The 25,937-nt window shown below is 52.3% G+C and overlaps 8 protein-coding genes and 1 non-coding gene across 9 annotated transcripts; 5 read left to right on the top strand and 4 right to left on the bottom strand.

The window, feature by feature from the left end:
* Positions 1 to 248: 248 nt before the first annotated feature.
* Positions 249 to 1,084, top strand: J4E86_002781 (uncharacterized protein; the record flags this gene model as incomplete). The annotated part of the gene is made up of 2 exons (XM_051443339.1): positions 249 to 536; positions 584 to 1,084. The coding sequence occupies 2 exons, from the start codon at positions 249 to 251 to the stop codon at positions 1,082 to 1,084; spliced, it is 789 nt and encodes a 262-aa protein (XP_051304834.1).
* Positions 1,085 to 1,531: 447 nt separating this feature from the next.
* Positions 1,532 to 5,738, top strand: J4E86_002782 (uncharacterized protein; the record flags this gene model as incomplete). Its single annotated transcript, XM_051443340.1, has 6 exons — positions 1,532 to 4,228; positions 4,279 to 4,555; positions 4,595 to 4,791; positions 4,841 to 5,020; positions 5,071 to 5,537; positions 5,690 to 5,738. The coding sequence occupies 6 exons, from the start codon at positions 1,532 to 1,534 to the stop codon at positions 5,736 to 5,738; spliced, it is 3,867 nt and encodes a 1,288-aa protein (XP_051304835.1).
* Positions 5,739 to 10,081: 4,343 nt separating this feature from the next.
* Positions 10,082 to 14,576, bottom strand: J4E86_002783 (uncharacterized protein; the record flags this gene model as incomplete). Its single annotated transcript, XM_051443341.1, has 3 exons — positions 10,082 to 10,575; positions 10,632 to 14,120; positions 14,171 to 14,576. 3 exons carry the CDS (start codon positions 14,574 to 14,576, stop codon positions 10,082 to 10,084), a joined length of 4,389 nt encoding a protein of 1,462 aa, XP_051304836.1.
* A 237-nt stretch (positions 14,577 to 14,813) lies between these two features.
* Positions 14,814 to 15,552, top strand: J4E86_002784 (uncharacterized protein; the record flags this gene model as incomplete). Its single annotated transcript, XM_051443342.1, has 4 exons — positions 14,814 to 14,885; positions 14,945 to 14,961; positions 15,013 to 15,218; positions 15,278 to 15,552. 4 exons carry the CDS (start codon positions 14,814 to 14,816, stop codon positions 15,550 to 15,552), a joined length of 570 nt encoding a protein of 189 aa, XP_051304837.1.
* Positions 15,553 to 15,747: 195 nt separating this feature from the next.
* On the bottom strand, positions 15,748 to 16,635 carry J4E86_002785 (uncharacterized protein; the record flags this gene model as incomplete). The annotated part of the gene is made up of 1 exon (XM_051443343.1): positions 15,748 to 16,635. One exon carries the CDS (start codon positions 16,633 to 16,635, stop codon positions 15,748 to 15,750), a length of 888 nt encoding a protein of 295 aa, XP_051304838.1.
* Positions 16,636 to 17,708: 1,073 nt separating this feature from the next.
* On the bottom strand, positions 17,709 to 17,780 carry J4E86_002786. Its single transcript has one exon. It is a non-coding gene; the product is annotated as a tRNA-Arg (tRNA).
* Positions 17,781 to 18,553: 773 nt separating this feature from the next.
* On the top strand, positions 18,554 to 20,065 carry RPT5 (26S proteasome regulatory subunit 6A; the record flags this gene model as incomplete). Its single annotated transcript, XM_051443344.1, has 3 exons — positions 18,554 to 18,864; positions 18,947 to 19,362; positions 19,410 to 20,065. 3 exons carry the CDS (start codon positions 18,554 to 18,556, stop codon positions 20,063 to 20,065), a joined length of 1,383 nt encoding a protein of 460 aa, XP_051304839.1.
* A 1,603-nt stretch (positions 20,066 to 21,668) lies between these two features.
* On the top strand, positions 21,669 to 24,551 carry J4E86_002788 (uncharacterized protein; the record flags this gene model as incomplete). Its single annotated transcript, XM_051443345.1, has 7 exons — positions 21,669 to 21,890; positions 21,941 to 22,090; positions 22,139 to 22,161; positions 22,212 to 22,264; positions 22,311 to 22,765; positions 22,813 to 24,362; positions 24,419 to 24,551. The coding sequence occupies 7 exons, from the start codon at positions 21,669 to 21,671 to the stop codon at positions 24,549 to 24,551; spliced, it is 2,586 nt and encodes an 861-aa protein (XP_051304840.1).
* A 420-nt stretch (positions 24,552 to 24,971) lies between these two features.
* Positions 24,972 to 25,586, bottom strand: J4E86_002789 (uncharacterized protein; the record flags this gene model as incomplete). Its single annotated transcript, XM_051443346.1, has 2 exons — positions 24,972 to 25,054; positions 25,106 to 25,586. The coding sequence occupies 2 exons, from the start codon at positions 25,584 to 25,586 to the stop codon at positions 24,972 to 24,974; spliced, it is 564 nt and encodes a 187-aa protein (XP_051304841.1).
* Positions 25,587 to 25,937: the final 351 nt, after the last annotated feature.

A 25,937-nucleotide genomic window follows, 5' to 3' on the forward strand; every position in this document is an offset into this window, starting at 1 on the left:
ATAATAGCAGCGGGAGAGGCGGTAGTGATTATAGCAAATGTCAGGACAGTGAAGACGATGTGTGATCGCAAAGCTGCATTCGAGAGCTTGGTTGGACCCTGCCTAGACAAAGATCTAGTTGCGCCACATTCGGCTAGTGATGCTGGGTCCGTGCGTATGACTGAACGCGTCCGACGCGTCGCGCGATGGGAATTTGATGATCCACGAAGATACCGACCCCATTGCACCCACAATAGCCCTCACCAGATATGATGGCCACTCACGACTCCGACGATGATCTCGACGACATCCTCAAAGATGTCACAAATCCCGAAGAACCCATTCAATCCACCGAGAACCCGCCACAGCCGCAGTACCGAAGCAACAAGAACAGCGATACTGCGGGCGGCCTAGGCGTTGACGAAGAGATCGTTATCACAAAAAAGCGCCAACCTGCGCCGAAGCTCGATGATCAACGGCTGCTGTCCGATCCTGGAATTCCCCGCTTGCGCAAGATCTCAAAGGATCGCCTTCGCTTCAAAGGGAAGGGTCACGAGGTACGGTTATCCTGATCAAGTAGACCCACTGACTAACTCAATTCCAGTATGGAGACATTGCCCGTATGCTGAACATGTACCAGCTGTGGCTCGACGATCTTTACCCCCGTGCCAAGTTTGCAGATGCCCTAGCCATTATCGAGAAGGTCGGCCATACGAAGCGCATGCAGCTGATGCGGAAGGATTGGATCGACGAAGGCAAACCGCGCCACAACACAGGACAGGATGAAGACGAAGATGATGCGGCCCGAGAGAAGACCCCACAACAGAGCACCGAAGACATGGAAGGCGTCGAGAACGGCGGCCAAGAAGACGCAGGCCACCAAACAGAACGGGAGGCATCTCCACGCAATGCAACAGGCGATGTAGCAGAACCACCAGAGAGCGGGGACCCCGATGACGACGAGTTAGATGCATTGTTAGCTGAGAGCGAACAGCCCAGTTACACAGCACCCAAGACACTTCCAACACGGCCGATGCCCACACAAGACGATCCTTTCGCGGACGACATGGAAGCAATGGCAGAGATGGACGACATGTGGGATTGAGCAGCTACGTGATGTTGCAAACAGATTTTGATCAATCATAGCGCGGCGTTTGGGGATAATGGCATACGAGCGATGGCGCTCGGTGATGAAGTGACGATGAGCTATGATTAGCACTTGGAATCGGCTACCATGTAGCCTTCTATACCCAATTAGACACTATGTGCAGCTCAGAGATAAGAACTCTGCTATTCCTAGGCATACCCTACTATATCATGGGCTTATCGCGGGCTCTCCTAGGATCTATCTTACTCGTGGTGCATATGCAGGTACGGCGTGTTGAATCTTACATGCTAGGAGCACCGACGCTGTGTATGGCGGGGGAAGTGCCTAGGTGGGTCCTTCCTGACACGGCTTGGCGCGCCGAACAACGTCATCCATTTTCTCACTCAGTCGCGCCACAATCCCACAGGCACAGTACCCTACCAGATTCGCACTCAACTCGCGATTATGGAGGCCCTGTCTGGGGAATTGGAAAAGCTGCGGCTACGCAGCAGCAACCTCGACGAGGATGGGATAGATTCGATAGCTGGCGAACAGCGGCCACCCAAGCGACAGCGGAAAACCAAAGAAGCCATCAAGAAGGAATTGGAGCAAGAATTTCTAACGCCCTCCAAATCCTTCAACACGCAGTGGCTGAATCAGCTTCAGCAGCGCTGGGATGCACCTACCAATTACCGAAGCCTGTTCCAGATCGCCCCAACTCAGACCCGGACCATCATCCGCTTCACACGCGAGGGACTAGAAGGCCGCGTCACTGGATACAAGGAAGTCACCGTTCCGGCAAACTCAGCAACAGCCAAGAACTCTACTTCGCTTCTCAGGAAGCCTGCTAACAGAGCTGAATTCGTCCGTGGTGCAGCTGGCTTCTTTCCATTCGCGCCCGGCGGCCTTGATGGCGTGGAAGCAGTGGCTGCCATTGAGGATGAAGCAATCCAGCAGCAAGAGAGTGCGAATGGGAAAAAGAGTGGCGGTCTCGACAGAGTGATCAACTTCAGTGCTGAAGGTGGCTTATTGGAGGTGCCGCCTGGCTTCACGCGTGGTCTTGACTTCCAGAAGAAGCCAACTACGGATGCCAAGACTGCTCAGGAGGTCGAAGATACCCTGGGTGAAGCATCTGCAGCTCCTAAGGATACTGATGCGGATGACGAGGATGCCAACGACCAGACTGGCGCAAATGGGGAACCTGATGAAGACCAAGATGCTGGAGACGAAGAGATCGATGCTTTGTTGCCGGTAGAGTTCCCTGCTCTGGCACCTCATGGTCCACTTGCCATGAGTGCTGGAAGGAAGGGTGGACGAGAGTGGGCTCACATGGTTGACATCAACCGCGACATTACTAACTTCCGGGAACTTGTTCCGGAAATGGCGCGCGAGTATCCCTTTGAGCTCGATACCTTCCAGAAAGAAGCAGTTTATCATCTTGAGCATGGCGATTCTGTGTTTGTAGCCGCACATACGTCCGCCGGCAAGACCGTGGTTGCAGAGTACGCCATCGCACTTGCTGCAAAGCATATGACGAAAGCTATATATACTTCTCCCATCAAAGCTCTCAGTAATCAAAAGTTCCGCGACTTCCGCCAAACATTTGATGATGTCGGCATTCTCACGGGAGACGTGCAGATCAGGCCCGAAGCCAGCTGTCTCATCATGACTACCGAGATTCTTCGAAGTATGCTGTACCGAGGAGCAGATCTTATCAGAGACGTCGAATTTGTCATCTTTGATGAAGTGCATTATGTCAACGATCTGGAGCGAGGTGTCGTATGGGAAGAGGTCATCATAATGCTGCCGGAGCATGTAACACTCATTCTACTGTCCGCCACCGTACCCAACACATATGAGTTCGCGTCTTGGGTGGGTCGAACAAAGAAGAAAGACATCTACGTCATCTCTACTCCGAAACGCCCAATTCCTCTGGAGCATTACCTATGGGCTGGCAAAGGCATCCACAAGATCGTTACAGCAGACAAGAAGTTCATCGATAATGGCTGGAAAGATGCAAACGATATCCTGTCTGGTAAAGACAAGGTCAAGGCACCTCCTGCAAACGATGCGCAAGCCGGCAGGGGCGGTGGTGGTCGTGGAGGCCCACCCACCAGAGGAGGCCAGAACCAACGCGGACGAGGTCAACAAGGTGGCGGTCGAGGGGGACCTCGCGGTGGAGGCCCGCCCGCTGCTAGAGGCCGAGGTAATATCGCAAGGACGGGCCGTGGTGGCGGTCGTACGACTGCCGCCCAGGATAGAAACATCTGGGTCCACCTCATACAGCACCTCCGAAGCAAGGATCTCCTGCCTGCTTGCATATTCGTCTTCTCCAAAAAGCGCTGCGAGGAAAACGCTGAAGCGCTGTCTAACATCGACTATTGCAATGCTGCGGAGAAGAGTGCGATACATATGACCATTGAGAAGTCACTGGCTCGACTGAGCAAGGAAGACCGCGAGCTCCCTCAGATCAAGCGGCTGAGAGAGCTGCTTAGTCGAGGTATTGCCGTTCATCACGGTGGCATGTTGCCGATCGTCAAGGAGGTTGTTGAGATCCTCTTTGCGAAGACGCTTGTCAAGGTTCTCTTTGCCACGGAAACTTTCGCCATGGGCCTTAATCTTCCTACCAGGACCGTTGTGTTCTCTGGGTTCCGTAAGCACGACGGCCGCGAGTTCCGTGATTTGCTGCCCGGCGAGTACACTCAGATGGCCGGTCGTGCAGGTCGGCGAGGACTTGACACAGTCGGCACTGTCATCATCTGCGCGCCTGGGGCTGATGAGGCGCCACCAGCAGCCAGACTCCGTCAGATGATGCTGGGGGAACCCACGAAGCTGAGATCACAGTTCCGTCTCACCTACAACATGATGCTGAACCTTCTACGTGTAGAAGCCCTGAAGATTGAAGAGATGATCAAGCGAAGTTTCAGCGAGAATGCCACTCAAGCATTACTGCCTGAACATCAAGGCAAGGTCAAGGTATCGGAGGCCGAGTTGGAGAAGATCAAGCGAGAACCTTGTGATATCTGCGATATCGACCTAGAGGCGTGCCACCAGTCTTGTGAGGACTACAAGCGACTAACTAATGAGATGCACCTCAGTCTTCTCATCAACCCTATCGGCAGGAAAGCTTTGTCGAAGAACAGGTTGATCGTATACAAGAAGGTACACGCTTCACTTTCGCTTTCAAATTAGCTCATTACTCACGCAGTCAGGACAACAAACGAACAGCGGGTATGTTAATGCAAGATGGCACTAGCAAGGGCAACGAGCCTACAGTCAAAGTCTTGGAGGTGGCGCAGCATCACGATCGTCAGCCTGACGACCTTTTGCCGTATCTCGGTCCCTTTGCAAAGCACTTCCGCAAACTACCGAACAGTCCCAAGGACTTGATCCTGAAGGCAGCCTACGTACCCCTGAACGACATCGAGTGCTTCACCAAGACCATCATCGATGTTCCTGATTCTGTTCAAAATTTGAATCGCAAAAAAGGTAAGTGGGTGCGCTACGGTCTGGGTCCGGCGCTAACAGCCTCGTCAGACACATTGAAGCTGGCTGAATCCCAATTCCTGCCCTTGTGTGGATCATGGGATTACGAAGACTGGGATGAGTACGATTACAGCAAGATCAAGAGCCTCAAGTTCCGTGAACTGGAGGAAGCCCGCAGGAAAGAAGGACTGAATGCGGTTAGCAAAGAATGTTTGAAATGCCCAAACTTCTTGAAACATGTACGTGTTCGCGTTCGGCAGTGTTCTCAACCCATGCTAATCTCTGTAGTTCACCATGGAGCACGATCAATGGCTGATCAAGGAAAACATCCTTGCTCTCCGCCAGCTCATGTCAGACCAAAATCTACAGCTACTCCCTGACTATGAACAGCGCATACAGGTACTCAAGGATCTCGGCTTTATTGACGAAGGTTCTCGCGTAGAGCTGAAGGGCAAGGTAGCCTGCGAGGTATGCTTGACACTGACTTCAAGCTCCACCCATCTACTGACAGCTTTCAGATCCACTCGGCCGATGAGCTGGTCCTTACCGAGCTCGTTTTAGAAAACGTCCTCGCCGAGTACGAACCGGAAGAAATCGTCGCACTACTCTCGGCGTTTGTCTTCCAAGAGAAGACCGACGTAGAGCCTACGCTAACTGCAAATCTGGAACGCGGCGTCGCAAAGATTGTTGAGATCTCCGAAAAGGTCAACAAGATACAGACTCTGCACCAGGTTATCCTCTCGGCTGATGATTCGAATGACTTTGTCAGCAAACCCCGCTTCGGCATGGTCGAAGTGGTGTATGAGTGGGCACGAGGCATGTCATTCAATCGCATAACAGACCTGACAGATGTCATGGAGGGCACCATTGTCCGCGTCATCACCCGACTAGACGAGACGTGCCGCGAAGTCAAGAACGCGGCTCGGATTATCGGCGACCCGACGCTGTTCCAAAAAATGGGAACGTGTCAGGAACTCATCAAACGGTACGTGCTCTGTTTCTTCTTGCTCCCGATTCCGCACCGGCGGGTTATTCCTGGTGCTCGCGCCCTGGTGTCTGGGACGTCTGGGATGTGCGCTGACAAGTGTTTGAAACAGCGACATTTGCAACTGCGCAAGCTTGTACCTGTAATCGTAGGTTCCAGAACATGACGAGCGACCCCGGTCCACGGGCGAGGGTGGGGTAATTTGTGTTTCACGATCCTGCAGTTTTGACGGGAGGATGTGGGGCCTCAGGACATTTGTTGCGTGACTCGCGCGGCTGGACATTGGGATCGACCGGCTTTCGCTTATCGGTTTCAGACTCCGTCTTTTAGGCTTGGCTATTGGGCGTGGCATGAACATGACGAGAGAATTGGGCGTCTGCATAATTGGGCGCCATGGCTGCATGCGGGGAAGTGAATCGTGAAGTTTGTTGCAACATGTTCGGGTTGCGGCTGAGAAACAGTTCACGATGGGCACACGCGCCCATGCTCTATCCTGTGGTGTTTTTGAACGCAACTTCAAGTATAAAAACCATCTACTCTCTTAGCAAAGCTGTTCTTCTTCATTACGCATGATATCGGTACATCTTCAAAAGTGGGTGGTGTACAGCACATGTGGCAGTCCTCCTGCCTGGAGCGCACTCCAAAAAACTCGAAACTTCTTTCGATGTCTTCTTCCACCCTGACAGAACATCAAAAACAGAACAAAAGCTGGTGCATGTCTCTCTCAACCGACTGAGCTTCTTCCACCATACCATGTGTGCTTAAAAAAACTCGACAAAGTCTTCATGAAGCACAGCGTGTGCGCACTTCTACACTTCATCTACTAGTCTTTGGCCTAAAATCCAAAAAGTCCACTATGCCAGATTGATGTGTTGTCTGTGTCCGCACTTCGCAGCTTTATAACCATAAATCCAAAAGGAAACACAACAGCTTCGCATGTTCCTGTGCTCCAACCTGGGAAAAGTCACGCGCATGTTCTCGGAAAGCTATGCCTCGACTTGTATAAAAGCACGACTTCCAGTTACTTTCTCTCTCCATCCACAATCATACTAAAAACCTCCAAAAAACGACGGGGAAGCATACGATGTGCGCGTCTGCCCTCCCCACGTTCATATCAAAGTACCAGAAGGACTTTTATGACGTTCGTATGCTTCTGAGCTTGAAATTGTAGCACAAAGCCCTATGTTTTCTGAACGCCAGACTGCAGTCACATAAGTCCCTGCATCGATCCGCCTGTATTGCCGAAGTACCAGTCTCCCACTTGCGTACTTAAAATCGATCGCCTACCAAACTATGTGCGAGTTCGTCCTTCGCGCTCTCATCTCAGAAAATCACAAAGGGTACAAGCAAGCTCTGCATGTGTTGAGATGGTCCGGCTGTGAATATGCAAACTGCGACAGTTGGTCGCTTTGACTCCTCATCTACCAGCTTCTCTCTTCTTTACCAAAATATCTGCTGGATGGGCGCATGTGCGAGCCTGGCTTCCTTGTTTTTGCAACGAAACACGCTCCTCGACTTTACCATGTTGCTGCCCGTTGCGCCGAGTCGCCGAAAAAAACAGTTCACAAGAGTCGCATGGTGCTGTTCCTGCCTTGCACGCGACAAATATATAATCGCCGCCGTCTGCGTCCGAAAACACTTCCTTCTTAAGACGACTACCTTACTCCCAGATTTCAAAAACCAGTGACGTTCAGTTTGATGTCGGCAACAACGGGTTTTCTATCTCTACCACAAAGTCAGGAAGTATGCACTCAAAAGAAATCAGAGAAGAGAAATGTCTGAGTTCGTCGGAAGACCGGAAAAACATAACACCCAATTTCATGTCTTTCGTCTCTCCAGCGAGCAATATGGTTAGACTCCCTGTCGCTAGTGCCGGGCGTCGTGTATAAAATCTTGCGCCGGTCGACTCTCCTCTCTTCTTTCTTACCAGATCACCTCTTTCTTCAATGAATTAAACAAAACCTCCGGCGCGATGGGTCATGTTTTGCGGTGCCTCGTCTGTCTAAAATGGTATTCTGATTCCCCGATGGTTCCGAGCACTCGTTTAGCGGTCTCAAAAGTCAGGCACTGGATCGACATGACTTGGCGTCTTGAGCGTTCTCTTCAATATCTCGTGCCGGTGGTCCTGACTCCTCCTTTTCATCACACCACCTGTTTCTTCAGAAATCGACAGATAATCCTGCCTATGGTCTGCTGTGGCTCTTCTCCCCAAAATACCTTCCCGTGTCTTTAGGATTCCGAGCTTTCACTCGGTCGGCCCCAAATTCAGCGACTCTTTGGTATGACTTGGCATCCATGGATCCCAGGCGTCACGTATAAAACCTAGTCAGTGGGCTTTACTCCCTCTTCTTCATCACACCACTTTCTCGTTCCAAAAAGCAGATGGCGCTACTGTATGATCTGTTGTTCTTCTTTCCTCCAAAACGCTACAACGTAGCAAAATGAATCCGAGAAGTTGTCCTACTGCCTCAAATTGACGAGACTACATGATATGACTGCGCGGCTCGCCGGATTCGCAGATCATGTAGCATACCAAAAGGGGCTACAGCGACGTACCATGTTCTCAGCGCGATAGGTTGTGCGTCTGCAGCTTCAAAAAACTCAAAGACCTACAAACATGCATTATGCGAGAGTCGCTGTGCTGGCTGGCTGGTGGTACAGAGACGTGTATATAAACAGCCACTTGCCTTGCTGTCTCCTGTGCTCTCATACTCATAGAATTCTTTCTATCCTCCCAATTGAGTACACAACGGGACGATGAGACCAGCTTTCTGCCCCGTCTCCACCTCCAACATCAAAGGACAATGGAGAAAATGTCATGCTGCTTCTGTGCACCCAAGTCTTTCTCCAGGCCTATATGAAACAGCTTTGTACCAGCTAGTAGCAGGGCTACGGTATAGAAAGGACTACATGCACTGCCTCACGCTCTTCTCCTATCCACACAGTTCTTTTTCTTCTCCAAAATTCAGAAAAGTACCGTTCATGAGAGCGAGCGATCCTCTCCCTTCCTCAAAGCCCTCGTCAAAAACTATGAGAGGACTTCGAATGTCTGCTTTCCTGCACCAAAGTCTTAGTCCGCAGGACCAAAAACGTCAAACAAAACTGGGATGGTAGCCAGCGCTGTTCTTGACTCAAACACACAAAATGGAATACACCTCGAAAGTTTTTCAAAGAGCACTTTATGAGAGACGTGAGCAGTGCGATAGTGCCTACCATATATAAACACCCTCCAGCTTTGCTCCCTCTCTTCTTCCAACTACATCCCTCTTCTTGTTCAACCCGAAAAACAGTGAGAGTCTATTGATGAGGCGGTGTCTTCCTCTGTCTCCAGAGTTACACTCGAAAACAATCACACTCAAAAGACCAGGCAAACTTCTGATGTCGTTTCTCCGAACCAAAGCCTTCCTTTCGAAATACCAAAAGCCATGGACATTATCTGGATGGTGCCGTGCGCTGTTCTGCGCCTTCCTACGCACTTCGCGCTTACTCCTAAAATGGAGTTCAAACTTCCCATGAGACCTGTCCATGGCTTAACAGGCTATACCACAAATGCGCTAGACGGAGACGGGTATATAAACACCTCCTCTTTTTGTTAACCATTGTTCCCTTATCTACAAACTTAATGTCCTTCATTAAAACAAAAGATGGTAAACAATTATGGTCTGAGTCGTCCTGCTTCCTTTCTCAAAAATGATGCAGGCAATCTGTGGATGTCGTCTGCTTGCGCCAGAAGCTCAAAAAGCACATACCCGAAAACCACTTCCCATTCTCCACACGCGAGTGAAACCCCACTATGAGACCGACTTTTCCTTCCTGTCTGCTCCAAACGTACATCTTCAGTATGGATGTTGTATTCCTGCGCCCAAACTCGACAATATTTAAAATATCTTCTTGTCTTCCAAAACAAGAATTGGAAGAGGGCATGAAATGAGCCTTCCCTCCTGTGCTCTCTCTCTAAGCATACCAATACTCTGGTGGTTGAGCGTCATGCCGACTTCCTGCGCAAAGCTCCAGAGTTCCAAATTGTAAGAAACAGAGGAAATGAAAGATTTCCTGCTTCTCTCTAAAAAGGTCTCTACTGAGTGCCGATGATCGGAGTCTCTCCGTGCTTTCTCCCAAAATATAAGGCTTCACCAAAACATGTTTTCTTCCTGTGTTTTGTCTAAACACGCTCAGCACAATCCTCATGTCTTCTCCCTCCTTTCGAGCCTTTGAATGATCAAAAAACCGCCTGGGTGGAATACATGGTCCTGCGGAGAGCGCTGGCCTTTTTGAACAAAAAAGAAATACTGGGAGGATTTATGAGAGCATCACAACCCAACCCAACCACATACTAAGGCACGTTCGGAGAAAAAAATGTGCATGCCACTCGGGCGATGATCGATCTGGTATCTTTCGTCTCCCTACATCTACCCTTCAACTCATCGAAACCCTGAAAATAAGAACTGAACATACAGACATTACGCCAATTTATGCAATACCCCATCCTCCCATCCCCATATCATGCAATCCCCCTTCAACCTTTTTGGCCTTCGATCTCCACGTTAAACCACGACCGCATCCTCCTCCTCCTCCTCATCAAACTCCTCAGGCGCCTCCTCAGGAATAAGAACATTCTCAGGTCTATCATCATCGTCATCCTCATCCTTCCCCCCACCATTCGCCTCCCCCATCGTAACCTCCCTCGTGGGCATAACGCCCCCATTCGCCTTCATAGCCTCGACCTTCGCCTTAGTCATCTCATACACGTACTTGCCCAGGTGCTCTACATCCTGCATCTCGGCTTCGCCGTCCACAGGCGCAGTCTGCTCGGCCGGTCGTTGCGTTTCGCCGAACATTTCGTCGGTGACGAGGGTGAGCTTGTCGGGGCGTTGGAGGAGGATGTCGAAAGCGGGTTTGAGCTCGAAGACGGATTCGAAGACGGAGCGGCGGCCGAGGATGTACAGACCCAGGCGGGCGCGCGAGAGGGCGACAGTTAGGCGGCGGATGTCGCGGAGGTAGCCGATTGCGCGGGTGCGGACTAGGGAGAGGATGATGTCTGGGCATGATGTGTTAGTACACATCGAGGTTAGGGAAGGGGTGGGTGGTACTTACAGTCATTCTGCTCACCCTGGTACTTGTCCACCGTCGCGACAATCTTTGGGCGACCGAATAGCGGGTTGTTCTTGCACTTGTGGCCCAACACGTCGTTGATCAGACTCTTCTGTCCGGCATACGTCGTCAAGATGGAGATCTTGCTCGCTGGATAACCCAGGAGACGCATGTACATGAAGAGCGCGACTGCGTACTCGGCTTCGCCCAGATTAATCATCCAGTGCGGTGTGGGTTGGTCTTCGCCCTTGCCCTTGTAGTCCTGGACGTCGATGAACTGGTACTCGTGCTTGAAGCCTGGGTTGGCGACCTGGAACTCGGGTTTGGACAGGACGGAGGGCAGATTCGATAGGGAGGGGTAGCGCCACTTGTAGAGTTCGGCGATGGACGGGCGAGCACGACCTTGCTGGTCGAGCATGATTGTCGGCACACCGAGACGGACGAGGCGTTGGAAGAGGGATTGCTCCAGATTGGCGTACTGGCGGAAAGCGAGGTTTTGGATGACGGGCGAGTTTTGGAGATGGTCACCGCAGAGGACGATGCGCTGTAGAGGAAGTTCGCCATCCTTGGGGTTTTGCAGTGCGAGAGGAATGAAGTTTTCGATCTCGGTGATCTGGGCGGCTTCTTCCATGATGACATTGTCGTAGTGGAAGCCTAACGAAGCAATCTCTTGTCTTCGCATGGCAGCGTGCGTCGATGTCATGGCAATGATACGGGCTTCCTTGATCAGCAGGTAGTTCGCCTTATCCCGCGGGTTCCGCAGGATCTCAAACGGACGGATGTCCTCAAGCTCAGCGAAGATCTTCTCGACATGGCGATAGCAGCCTTGTGCAATTTCAAGAATTTGTTCTCGGTCTGCTGCTTGAGGGAAGAGAGGCTGTGGTGCGTTTGAGAAGTAGTCTCTGAATGGGAACTCAGTGATTATCTGGTCAACACTTGTGTCCTCGGTTGTAACACTATCCCAGTATTGCGTCCATGCTGGCTTCACATATACAAGGTTGAAGTAATCTGCAGTCTCGCACGAGCTACCATGAGCACCGGGCGCATTGAAGTTCTTCGCCAGGCGATCAACTTCAGATAGATAGTACTGCCCTCTCTCGAGGAACGACTCAACACGTCCATGCTTGCTGTAACTGACATCAGTCTCGAGGTCCTCTTCGCCATGACCTAGACGCAGAAGATGACGCTCATCGATGTCAAGCGCAGTAATCTTTTGGAAGAGCTGGTTAAGCGCCTGATTACTGTGCGCGACGAGCAAAGTCCGCTGGTCCGGGAAGTTGTGGTATAGATTGGATATAATTTGGGTCGCGACGTCCGTCTTGCCGGTACCCGGGGGTCCGAGCACCACCGTGAGACCAGGTTGTGTGCCCGAGGTGATAGCTTCAATCTGGGCAGGTGTAAATCTGACCGCATTCAGCCTCGGCGCATCTGCAGGGTATGGCCCCATGTTCGGCGGTTTGTACGAGGATACGTGAAGCGATTCATGCAGAGGTTGTGCAACCACTTTCTGGTCGCGACGCCGCTTTTTGGATGCTCGAGGAGGTGCGATGTTTGGTTCACCTGCAACAGGGTATTCCACAACGTATGGAGGCCCAAAGGATGTCTGTGCTTCCTCGTGGGGTTCGATAGACTTGCCAGGCATTGCCTCGATCAGGTGCTGCCAGTCCAAGAAGGTATCCCGGAAATCTATCTTGTTCAGTTTGTTAGGAAGTCGCTTGTACGTTGCTGATGCGGGATCACCATATCCTAGGAAGACTTCTTGGAGCCAAGATGGTGCTGGGATGTCTGAGAGGGTCAGGCGCTTGATGGATTCTAGAATGGGCAGGAAGTTGTTTTCCCGTCCTCTCCGACGGACAATCATGTTGATGTGCTCGTAAACGTCTGGCCTTCCTTCGGCAGTTTGGTCCATGTCGGCCTGGTACTGCTTCGCGTCGATGTTGACAAGGAGTCGTCGTTGACGCACCCGGGGTCCAAAGCCGTCGTCGCGGCCTTGTTCGCGCAGAGGGCGGCCTTTGTCGTCCAGGACTTGAACCACTTGGGCGCATCTCATTCGGTGCAAGCCAAGCTGTTCTCCAGTTGTGACATCTTCGCGGTGACCATTGCGCATGGGTACGTCGTCTTTGCCCTCAACAGCAAGGAGGAAGACGACGTCATCCGGTCTTAGTTGTTCCCAATCCCTTCGTACTGGGTGTTGCAGGCGACTGACGTCCAATATGATCTCGGCACGAACGTATGCTGGGTGCTGCTCGCCTACCTTGGAAGGTGCTACGTCGACGATAGCAGGCTTCATGATAGGGAGTGACATCTTGGAAACGCCACCGAACTTGGTGTTGACGCCTTTACCCTTGGGCTTCACGCGCTTGACCACGTCCTCCATGTCCTTTCGGATACCGTAGAAGGATTCGGCGCGGTACAGGATGAAGGATCTCCACAAGAAGTCGCCCATGGTCAGGTACTGAAGGTTCAGCTTGGGTATAGCGAGTGGTCTTGATCCGTCGTACGACTCGTTTCGCAGGAAAGTGGTCTCGTAGAGAACCTTCTCTGTTGGTAATACGGGCATCTCGCGGACATTGTCTTTGAAGGTCGGTCGCTTTTCTACAAGCGCAATCAGGGTCTCCATGTAGAAAGCTCGGTCGCGCACCAGGTAGGTCGAGGCGGGGTACTCTGTTCGTAGGCCCATGAGAGAGCAAAGCTCAACGAGCTCGGTGTCGCTCAGTGTGCGCAAATGGCCATCCAGCTCTTCCCGGTTTCCGATGCTACTGTAGTTCGCTAGAGCCATCAATTGAAGCTTCTCCTGGAAAGCAGCATAGCCCGTCCGTTGCAGCTTTGCCAGAGTATCGTAATGCTGTTGGTCGTACTCTAGCTTGGACAACTGACGGCCTGTCTGGTCCTCGATGGGGAAGTTGGTGAAGTGGCTCAGCAAGTCGAAAAGGTCCCGGAATAGGCCGTTATCCTCGTCCGTGTACATGGGCGACAATCGAATAGCCGGAAGCATGTTCAAGTCCTGTAGCAGCGTGTTGACGTATCTCCTTGTTGGCAGCTGGCTCTGTAGGTCTACCAGAAGCTCCATGAAGCGCTCGCAGTAGGCCATATTGTCCCTAACTTCTTCTCTGCTGGTGCTGTTGTATAGCCGGTCGATGAAATCCAGGAGAAGTGTGTAGATCCACGATCGCTCGAACCGTAACCGAGCCTGCAGCGCTTCGTCGCCAGCATCGAATCGCTTGGATGCGGCTCTCCATGCCTTGCGCAACATGCTGTGTTCCTCGAAGTACTGCTCGCGCACGGCGTCCGAGTGGAGATTCTGCCATATCGATATGCCGACCAGAGGCGCGCACTCCTTCCGCACAAGACCGCTGTCTAGTGATTGGAAGGCGCCGATGACGAATGATACAAGCTGTGTGCGGATCTTGCTCGGCTGGGACGGGTCTACGGTCATGGACAGTATGCGGCGGAAGAAGGAGGAGAATTCGGCGGGCTTGCTAGCAAAGTGGTCTAGATAACGTCAGTACATGGCGTGGATACTAGGAATTGCAGCAACTCACCCCATGACGCCAGGTTCTCCCTCCTCTTAACATTAACCATAAGTGCCAAAAGCAGATGGTGGTAATTCGATGCATCTTCGGTGAAGCCAGGCCACAGATATCTCTCCAGAAGCTGTAGGTTCTCCAGTATCAAAAGCGACGAGTATGCGAAGTCGACATTCTCCAGCTCGTCCCATAGCTCTTTCTTGACCACTTCGGGTCGCACTTTCGGCGTCTTCTTGGCAGTGAGCCAGTTCTTCCTCGCTACCTGCGCGAAATGGTTCTCACCGTGCAAGTCGGCGACAGTTGGGCGGGCGTGTGCGTTGGACGAGTCGGTCGCATGCGCAGCGGACGCGCCGTCGAGGCCATTTGACATTGACAAGCCCGTGGGCTTGACGTCCTCCATGTCGTCCACTTTCATAGCCATGATCGCAATCGGTGTCGTTGTTGGGCGCACGTGAAGGGGCCGGCGCGCATTGTTGGCGCACAAAGTTGCTCGATGGGTGATGGGGTGTGACGCGCCAAGGAAATAAAAGTAGAGAGAATGGCGTCGCGGGAGCTCTGAGCCACTAGGCCAAAGCCCGCATGCGGCACTTGCCGCCCGTGTGAACCTCACTTCGCGATCCCGCCCAGACATCTCCGCAGTAGAGTCCCCAACACCACCATGTCTGCTCAGGACGCCTATGTCAGGCACCAGGCCGTTGTGCCGGACAAGATCCCTACTGGAGAGTATCCTGTGAGTCAATTGCAGCGCGAAAAGATGCGCAATGGGTGGTGGTAGCTAATGTATGGCAGCTCATCGACAATGATCCGTACGCTCCTCTACGATATCCAACGCATGCGAGTACTGACTGCAGATGAAGACACTTCAAGCGAGTCATTCGGTATGCCCGTCCGTCCGACTGGGCGCAAGGTGCCGCGCTCGGAGCCTTGAGCCCCGGATTGATGATGTACTGGGAGAAGATCTCGCCCTCCATGGTCGGCAAGGGCGGTTTCGCCCCCATCATGCGACTGAGCGGTGCTGTCGGTCTTACCGGAGCCTTCGTTTTCGTCTACTCGAGGTCATGCAGTATGTGGAGCCAGTCCGGATATAGAGAAGATCGGATTGGATGCTAACATCCACGACAGTGCGCTTCTACGGTGCCCGCGAGAACCGCCGCGAGGTCGAGATGGACATGCGCGAGATGGTCGACAAGGTCAAGAAAGGCGAGTCGCTGTACGGAACCACCGAGATGACCGAGTACATGCAGGGAGTTGCGCACAGGAACTCGCGTTACTCCTCCACATTTTCGCACATCCTCGCATGGCCAAACTTTGTCAATCACCCTTACCACGGCGTGGACACAGCTAAGTACTACCGCCAGGCTGAGTTGGAGCTGGAACAGGAGAGGGGTGGTCGGTAAACATTTGATACAAGAGAAGAGAATGGTTTCCTTATAGTGTGGGTGTACATAAGTTCTGATGAACCAGACATCAAGTTTCAGCACACTACTTTTGGCCGTTGAGAACTGTTCCACACAAACACGACTAGTGATATCCGCGCAGTAACACGATATCTCGATACTTTCTATTTCTTTGATACCCCCTTACTCCCATCCTTAGTTTACAGCCAACCCCTTCAGCACATTCTCTTTTCCAAAACGCCGCATCTTGAACTTGCTAATCCAATCATCCCTATTGATGTACGCTCCACAGATCCTGCGCTTCCCTGTGAATCTACTCCGTCCATGCAGCACCCTCCAGTTGTCAAAGATGAGCACTCTACCCGGCACAAGCTGTTCCCAGTACTCATTCTCCTTCTTCTTGAGTATCGCGTCAAATTTTCGAGCTGCGTCGTACCACGTCTCAACTTCTTCGATAGGAAGCTCAATGGACGCTCTATCTGACGTGTTCCACCGGACGCGGAGCAAGTCGCCCGTAGCAGTGTCGTGCTCGAGGACGGGGAAGCCACGGTAGGGTTGTATTGAAATGCCTTCGTTGCCTGAGGCGTGTCCATGAACATTCACCGTTGAGAGAATCTCATATGCTTTGCGGTCGGTGTGCCAGAGTTCGTCCGCAGCTTTGAAGCCGTCGACAAGAAGACTTGCACCGCCTTCACCGTCGGTGTGGGAAAGGAGGTGGAAAGCCTGTAGGCCGGCTGGATCGGAGAAGTAGGTAGTGTCTGTATGTGCTTCTAGTGCGATGTTGGTGTATGCGGTATCCTTGCTCGCTAGGTCGGCCGTGAAGTCGTAGAAGCCGCCGTAGTGCGTTTCCCTAATAAAGGCAATTTTTTCCAGCATCTTCTTCGTGGCCTTTGGGTTCTCGAAAGACGTCTCATCGACGTAGCAGAATCCGAATCTGCGCAGCCTGGAAAGTAGGTCGTTGCTGTTAGGATTCATCGCGTCAACATACAGAGTCTTTGGTGGATCCGAAGCGATGGATGAGTCCCAGAGTTTGATTCCGACTAAAGCTTGACGCTGTACAGCCTTCCGCCTCGCGTCGAACATAGCTTGGTAGAGAAAAGACCTCGAGTATTCGCTTTCATGTCCATCACTCCATTCAAGTCTGTGAACCGTCTCAGACCCTCTTGTTTCAGCCGAGTGCGACTTGATCGAGATGTCCTTGGGGATGGAAAATGTATCCAGAAGTCGTTGCTTGGTGGCGTCATGCGTGCAAACTTTGCATTGACAATTGTCCCGCAACCAGATATTTGGTATCAGTCTGTCGGCAAGAAACATCTTCCCGTCTCGCACTTCAGGGCGCGTCTCGGACTCGGCGCGCTTGTTGAACGCATGGGGGATAGCCCCAATTCGCACTTTGTATGGGCTTACTTTCCGGATGATGCGTTGTCGACCGTAGATCTGATCAAGCTCATTGGTAAGTCTCCTAATGTCAGAGTGTAGTTGCCTGGCTTTATTCATGTTCTCTAAACCAAGGGAGGCGTCCAGACCAGGTGTATCTGGAGCCCGCTGTTCAACCTTCTCCTGTTGCGGAGCATCTGTTTGTTTCTCATCTTGCGTACTTTGCTCAATGGCCGTATCAACGGCGGATGACGAGTTGAGTCGAATTGACGCCTAGTAGTTGGGTTAGTACTGTAAAAAATGTGGTGTGTTTAGACCAACCTGTAGATATGGTGGGTGAAGCGCGGCACGTCGGGCGAAAGGTGTGGCATGAGCGCACCGGAGTGCTCTTGCCGTAAACATGACACAAAATTATCAAGCACGAAAGGGGATCAATCAGAATCCCTGCACACGAGATACCAAAGTCAATAGCATGTAGTGCAACAAAAGAATGTGGTGGGTTGGTGGTAAGGAGATTCGGATGTCAGGAGCTCAGTATGGCAAGGGCGCTCTCTAACCACCGAACACGACCTCGGATCTTTGCACCACAGCTTAATCCTATGACTGGGCGAACCTCCCGTGTTCAAGACTATACTAGAACTGGGCTAGCGTTGATTACAGTGCTTGACCACACTGGCATGCCTTGCGATCCGAAGAGCGAATTCTGACAAGGTGGGAAAGGAAGGCAAAAAGATGCAGAAAGACGCAAAAAGAAGCCGACAAGACCCCGGCAAAAAGAGCGACACCTGTGGGACTCGAACCCACAATCTTTGCCACCGGAAAGCAACGCCTTACCATTAGGCCAAGGTGCCTCGTTGGAGAGAGGATGAAGATTTTGGAATCTCGAACGTTTATATCGCGAGGGTTTTGTGGCCTCCTCAACGACAAGCGCAACAATTATACTGTCAGTATACGTATTCTCGAACAGGGCCTGAGGCCACCATAACAAACAGTAAGTAGCTCCATGTAGGCATCTAAGATATTTATTAACCGACGTTTAGACACCTCGCTTGCATGCGAATGCTCCAACCCATGTGTAGGCGTTGACGCACACGAGATGGTGTGTACCTAAAAGCCCATCGCAGTTGCTTCCTGTTTCCCTCACCAGTACGATCACCATCACCTCACATGAGACATCTCCATTAAACACCATCATTGCTGCTTAGCAAACTGAACCTACTCAGCATCATCGTACTAATCGCACGTGTTGAATCTTGTCCATACCTGCGGGCGGGTGTTCGCACAGCTCCTTTCGTATAGAACTGCATGATCTCTAAATTTACCCTCTAGTAGCATCGCCGTATCCTTGATCAAGCTGCAGACTGACACAATGACACTTCCCATCTATCGCGCGTTGTTGCGCGCGACGGATCGGCGTTCACAGACGCCAAGACAATCGGAGCTAGGGTCTCTCACCGTGCACTGGTGCGTACCTTCGTAATCCATAGCTGCCTCTACAGCTCCACATCACCGCCGCACCACAACAACCTCTCTGTCGGCATCATTCACCACCATCACTCTTGCACCGATCCAGTCATCTCTATCACCCCACACCGCGTAACGCCGCTCTCACAACACCGCCACCATGTCCACACTCGAAGATCTCGACGACCTTGAGCGCCACGAGAAGGAAGAGAAGAAAGACGATGACAAGAAAGACGGAGGCAAGGACGGAAAGAAGGCTGATGGCGATGCAGAGATGCAGGATGCGGAACCAGAGGAGGAGCAGCTCGACGAAGAGATCCTGAACTCAAGCACACGAGACATCGTCGCGCGCAAACGGTTACTGGAGAACGACATGCGCATCATGAAGAGCGAGTTCCAACGGCTCACACACGAGAAGGCTTCCATGAACGAGAAGATCAAGGACAACCTAGAGAAGATCGAGAACAACAGGTATGTCATCGACGTGACTGCTGTCACCCCGCAGCGCGCTGGACTGAAGCGACTTCGTGGACAACACACTGACATCGTGTAGGCAACTACCATACCTCGTCGGAAACGTTGTCGAGATCCTTGATCTTGATGTCACAGAAGAAGCGGCCGAGGAGGGAGCAAACATTGACCTAGACGCCACCCGCGTTGGCAAGTCGGCGGTCATCAAGACCTCAACTCGGCAAACCATCTTCTTGCCTCTCATCGGTCTAGTAGACCATGAGAAACTGAAGCCCGGTGATCTCATTGGTGTGAATAAGGACTCATATCTCGTCCTCGATACCCTACCCGCAGAGTACGACAGTCGGGTGAAGGCTATGGAAGTCGACGAGAAGCCAACTGAGAAGTACACCGATGTTGGAGGTCTTGACAAGCAGATTGAAGAGCTCGTCGAGGCTGTAGTATGGCCTATGAAGGAGGCCGAGCGCTTCAAGAAGATTGGCATCAAGGCGCCGAAGGGTAAGCAACTCTAATGCTCATCTCTAAATACGTACTAACGATCACAGGTGCACTGATGTACGGTCCTCCCGGAACTGGAAAGACCCTTCTCGCCCGAGCCTGCGCTGCCCAAACCGACGCCACATTCCTCAAGCTCGCCGGCCCACAGCTCGTACAAATGTTCATTGGAGATGGTGCGAAGTTGGTCCGCGACTGCTTCGCCCTGGCGAAAGAGAAGGCACCCTCAATCATCTTCATCGACGAATTGGATGCTGTTGGCACAAAGCGTTTCGATTCCGAGAAGTCCGGAGACAGGGAGGTGCAGCGAACTATGTTGGAGCTGCTGAACCAGCTGGACGGTTTCGCCTCCGACGACCGTGTCAAGGTTCTTGCAGCGACGAACCGAGTCGATGTCTTGGACCCCGCTCTGCTCCGTTCTGGACGTCTGGACAGGAAGATCGAGTTCCCGCTACCAAACGAGGAGGCCCGCGCACAGATTATGCGTATCCACTCGCGGAAGATGACTGTCGACGACGCTGTCAACTGGCAAGAGTTGGCTCGCAGCACTGACGAGTTTGGTGGTGCGCAGTTGAAGGCTGTTTGTGTCGAGGCTGGTATGATTGCTCTCCGGACTGGTCACCAGAAGATCAGCCACGAGCATTACGTCGATGCTATCGCTGAGGTACAGGCAAAGAAGAAGGACACAGTAAACTTCTACGCCTAAGGTGTAGTTGGGTGGTGGTGCAGCCGCTTGCATGCGTGCACTCTCATGCCGGGCTTGTAATAATACTTAGACCTTCAGCATAGTACCAGAGCGGAAATGACGATTATGAATAACAAGGGTTGGGTTTCAGTTATTTGTTGTGAGTTGATTGGAATATAGCGTGAACAGCACATGGCCTCGAGATATTCAGACATCCTACACTACGTTTACCCCAACCTTGGAATACTGATACAGATGATGGTTAAGGGTCTTGAAAATAGCCAGTCTGAGGGTTCGAGTCCCACCACGATACCGATAGCAAAGACTTGCAGAATTTCGATACACTTGCATCTCGCACATCACAACTCTTGAAAGCCGTCCCCAATGTGGCGATATGTAGGTTCTAGGACGAGATAAAGATGGCATCGTTACGACGTAAGCGAATAACGTACCGGAAATACCTCTTCCGTTGCTGACATCCGCTCTCCATCCTACAATCACGCTTTATACTGGTGAGCCACAGTGCTGGTCAAAGACTTCTCCTTGATTCAACACCAGTGGCACATGGAGGTCAGCCGGCACATCCACCAACCGGCGACGCAAGGGTTTCTAAGCAAACGCGCATGGAAGAAGAACAAGCTCAGCGACAGCGAGTTGGTTCTGACCTTCAGGTGTATTGAAGAGACACCTCGCTGATACAACAATTCTATGAGCTTACCAGGTGGTATAGCCGCGCCTCAAGTCTCACGCATGGCGAAGAGGAGAATGAGCCTTTGATCTAGATTGCGGCCTAGTCTTGGTTCAGACTGGTCATTGAAGATGTACTCTGGTATACAGGATGATTACAATACCTTCAAGATGGTTCGCCGGAGTGTCTGGTGCGTCCTCACGTCTCACACCTAGCCAACCCGCCCGCGCAAGGCTGGCAGCTGCCGACATCGTCCGGGATCATCACTTGCACCCGATAACTGAAAGTGACTTGCATGTAGGAAACAACGCCGAGCCACGGTCGCGCTCCTTCCATGCGTTCGACGTCCCTGCATTCTGGCACGCCCTCCCTCACGCTCTCTGATTGGCCGCCGACCCACCTCAACCATCCCCGTCTCAACACCAACATGCCAGGCACGCCTCACCCACGCGCAACAACACCACCACCCGATAGGTCGACTGACGTCTTTGTTCCCTCTCTAGACTCTTGCTATTCAAGATCTGGAGATACTTTCGGTTCTATTAGGACCCTGCATAGCCGCCTCTAGCGGTGGTGCGGTAGTCTACTCAGGGCAGTTCCGTAATGCTGATAGTAAGGAAGGTAGGTTTCTCTGGTAGGCTGTCTGGTGCTGTTTGAGCGATCTTCAGAACATGTGGTGAGGGCTATTGGCTCGTAGGTGACGCGAGACACGAGGACGAAGCCGTACGCCAGGCTCTGCAGCGGGGTGACCTTGTCTATTGGGGCATGCGGGTATGTATGATGACCGAACCGAAGTCGGAATGATGCTTGGGGGACTCGGAATGAGGGCTCATATAACCCCTCCTTGGTGTTTGTGGGGTTTCTTTTGTTTTGTTGTCGTTCCCCCCTCTCCTCTCTTGATCATTGCTTCTACTGTCTTGTTGTGAAGTCGCAGCTATGCAGGCTCTCTCAAGTTTTGTTCCAAGTGACCCGTTTCACCAACTTACGATTACGCTGTGCCTCGTTGGTGTTTTCCTTACGGTGGTGTTTGCTCTTGCTTTCAGGCCGAAGAGCAAAGATCAGGCGCCTAGCACGTTCGAAGCATACCTCAAGTTCATCTATGGGTGTTTCTTGAAGCCTCATACTGGAGACGGATCTGGAAGTCAGCAAGATGCTTTGGTACGTTGAAGAAGGGACAGAACTGGGAACTTGTCTAATCAACTGAACAGGAGAGCTTCTACAAAGCTCAAGCCGACGTCTACGATGCCACCCGGCTCAAGCTTCTTCGAGGCCGTGAGGATGTGTTGGGACTGGTCGCTGCGCAGCTGAAGCACCGTACCGAAGCGGGCCTAATCTCGCAACGACCAGTTTGGGTTGATGTACGTGACAAGAGGCTTGGATGATGGTCGATGTGCTAATGATCGCAGATTGGCGGAGGAACTGGTCACAAGTAAGTACTCAGTAGTCAACACTAAGATCATCTTCCTGACTCAATATCAGTGTTGAACAAATGAATGCCTTCGTTCCTGTTGCGAGCTTCTTTCGTGCCGTCTGTAAGTCAGAAGAAATCAACCCACAAGCCTTTTTTGACTCTTGCAGATGTCGTCGACCTCTCCCCCTCCCTCTGCGATATGGCCCGGAAAAGGTTCGCCCGTCTCGGCTGGACAAACGTCAAGGTTATCTGCCAGGATGCGCGCGCCTTCCGTCTCCACGAACACGAACCACAAGCGTACGAACGCAAGGAAATGATCTCCAAAGAGCAAACTGTTCGCGACCTCGACGAGAACGCGGATGCTGGTGGTGCTGAGCTTGTCACTATGAGCTATGCTCTCAGCATGATCCCCGAATTCTACCCCGTCATCGACTCGATCGATAGCTTGATGAGCCCTAATGGTGTCATCGGTGTCGTGGACTTTTACGTACAGAACCAGGTCGACTTCATGGGCAGAAACTACATGGGTGGTGCTATTGATCGTCACTGCATGTGGATTTCACGTGTATTCTGGCGGACATGGTTCGAGATTGACCGTGTCAATCTTGAGCCTGCACGACGAGTATGCAAAATCTCCATGATACAAGCGCAGCTTCTAATAATTTGTAGGACTACCTGGAGTACCGCTTTGGTACAGTCCTTAGTATCAACGCTCGCAATAACTTCTTCGGAACCGGTATCAAGCTCCCCTACTTCATCTGGCTTGGCTGCTCAAAAGATCATGGCGCGTCTACGCAGAAGCTCGCTGAGATTGATGCCGCTGCTACTGAATCGCCTTACCTCACGGCTCTTGATCTCCAAACAGGAGCTACGCAGACTGACGTCGAAGTTCACTCAAAGGCCTACGAGTCCGCTGTGGTGAACCTACAATCCAGCCTCCCACTCCCGGCAACATGGTACCAGAACCACCACTGGCGCATCCACTACGACTCTTCTCTGCCCAAACACACCCGATTCAACGACTCGTACATCTACGCATTCACATGGGAAGACGACGTAGCAGATATGCGCCTCCTCAAACCCACCTCCAACGACGTCGTCCTAGCAATCGGATCAGCCGGCGACAACATCCTCGCCTTCTGTCTCGAGAACTGCCGCCGCGTCCACGCCGTCGACCTCAACCCATCGCAAAACCACCTCCTCGAGCTCAAAGTCGCCGCCTTCACCGCGCTCCCCTACCAAGACGTCTGGAAGCTCTTCGGCGAAGGCAAGCACCCCGACTTCCACAACCTCCTAATCCAAAAGCTCAGCCCGCACCTCTCATCCGAAGCCTTCCAATTCTGGCTGCACAACGGGCCTTCGGTATTCTCCTCTTCCTCGTCAAAAGGCCTCTACTACTCCGGCGGCTCCGGCAACGCCCTCTCCATCGCAGGCTGGCTCTTCCACCTCCTAGGCATGACCTCGGACGTCCAGAAACTCTGCACAGCATCCACCCTGAACGAACAACGAGAAATCTGGCAACGCTCCATCAAGACCGTGCTGCACTCCAAGATCCTCACCTGGGCCATCCTCGGCAACGAGAAATGGCTTTGGAAAGCGCTCGGCGTGCCCCCCGCCCAACGCGCCGTCATCGAAGCCGATTTCAAGAAAACCGACGACTTTGACGAGACGAAGACAGCTTCGGTGCCCAAGTCAGATGCAGCAGCAGACTACATGGCGTTCCACGAAGAACCCTCTGACGATGCGCTCAAATCGAGTTCTGGAAACGCGATTTACGAATACGTACTCAACACCTTTGAACCCGTCATCAACACCACCTTGCTCTCTACATCAAACCACTACTACCTCCTCACCCTCCTAGGCCACTACACACCAACATCCCACCCCACATATCTCTCCCCGAAATCGCACATCAAACTCAGTAAACCCAACGCGTTCAACGGCCTCCGCATCCACACGGATGAGATCTCCGAAGTCATTGCTAGAATGCGACCTGGTACGCTCACCATCGTCGTGGTGATGGATAGCATGGATTGGTTCCCACCGAGCGGCCAACAAGCACTCAAACAGATCCGGGCGCTGAACCGCGCGTTGAAAGTCAAAGGACGGGTTATGCTCAGGTCTGCGGGGTTGGAGCCGTGGTATATCAAGGTGTTTGGCGAGTGTGGGTTCGCGGTTAAGAGGGTGGCTGTGAGGGTGCCGGGGAGCTGTATTGATCGGTATGTTGATCTCCCTTGGATGTCCTGAAGACGTACTTACTAACTGATGATTGTAGGGTTAATATGTATGCATCTACGTGGATTTGCACAAAGGAGGTGGGGATTGAGCGCGAGGATGTCAAGGTGGGGTTGCGGAAGACGAGTTTGGCGGAGTTGAAGCTTGAGGCTCCTGCTTTGCGTATGGAGTAAGGATTTCCTTCGTCTCTTTCTTTTTGTTGCCTTGTGTCGTAGCATCGGTGGCTGCTTGTCGTTCTTTTCCTTGTCCCAAGCTGTTTTCCACATCAGTAGTTGTTGCCAGATACCTAGAATCCTCTCTTTGCACGTTGATTCACCTGTGCATGCGTACATAGTACATTGTCCTGATATTAAAGATATAAGCTTCTTGGTTTTCCTGCTACGTGTACACATGATATAACATCCAACGCGTTATCGTGGCAGCACCCCCTCCCTAGAGCAACCTCGAGTTGCGAAGTATGAAGCTCGAAGTCTATCGCGGACCGGAAAAAGACGCCTATGCCCAAAAACAGCCGTTGATGGCAACCTTCCCAAAGTTCCAGACCGTTATCCGACGAAGTGAAAGCAGATGGTCAGTCGATCGATCGACCCGACTTAGTTGGCGTTCTGGTACCGAGTCTTTCCTACGGTGAAAGGGACGTAGCGGTACTTGATCATGTGTTGAATCTGTCGTCGCACTACACCAATGTCAGCCTAGAACCCATACGCACATGCCAGAATCAACTTACTCGTCAAGCCAAAAAGAATCAACCAGTAAACAACCAACACCGGCCAGAAGACGGGCAGGTTGAAAATCTCAAACCAGCTGCAGAAGAAGCCAATAGCAATCGCCTTGGTAGTCGAGTACCAGAACTTGAACTCGGGCAGCCTGCGGACAAACGGCCTGAACTCCTGGTCCTCCTTGGTGGGCAAGCCGCTCGCATTGCCGTCCTCCATGCCCTCATCTTGCTCGAGCGCGGGGTCGAATTTGGGGGATAGGAAGGCGAGGAAGAGGTTCAGCAGGTAGATGCCGAGCGAGTATGCGACGATGTACCAGCCCTGGGCGAAGAAGATGCGCAGGCCGAAGAGCAGGAAGAGCGTGGCTGTGCCGCCCCATCGGTAGGGCGTGTAGGGCGTTGACTTGTCGAGGTACGTCTGGAACAGGCGCCCGTACTTGGTTGTTTGTGCTGTGACGGCGCTGAAAGGGGTATCTGGCTCAGGCGAGTCCATGGTTGCGTGGCGGCGGGGGTGGGAGGGTGTGTGGTGATGGCGGAGGGGTGGAGTGGGTGCGCCGCGTAGGAAGGCGTGGGTGGGTGAATGCGGAGGCGACGTCTTGTTGAGGGAATCGTGTCAAAAAGTTGAGATGCGTCGCAAGGCTGGGGCTTAGATCGCCGGCGCCCGCCCAGAACGCGCTAGGACCAAGGTAGCGAGTGCCGCTAGTCGCGTCGAAGTGGGATGTTGGTACGGGCATGTTTTGGCGGGCGCGCTTTACCGAGGTGCCGATGCTACCCACTTGTTGGAGCTCTGAGCTCATCTGCTCTCTTTCGATGTAAATACATGTTGCCTGAGCTGGACTCGTAG

This window comes from Alternaria arbusti (genome assembly GCF_024043155.1).
Source record: "Alternaria arbusti strain BMP 1465 chromosome Unknown scaffold_3, whole genome shotgun sequence".
NCBI lineage: Eukaryota > Fungi > Ascomycota > Dothideomycetes > Pleosporales > Pleosporaceae > Alternaria > Alternaria arbusti.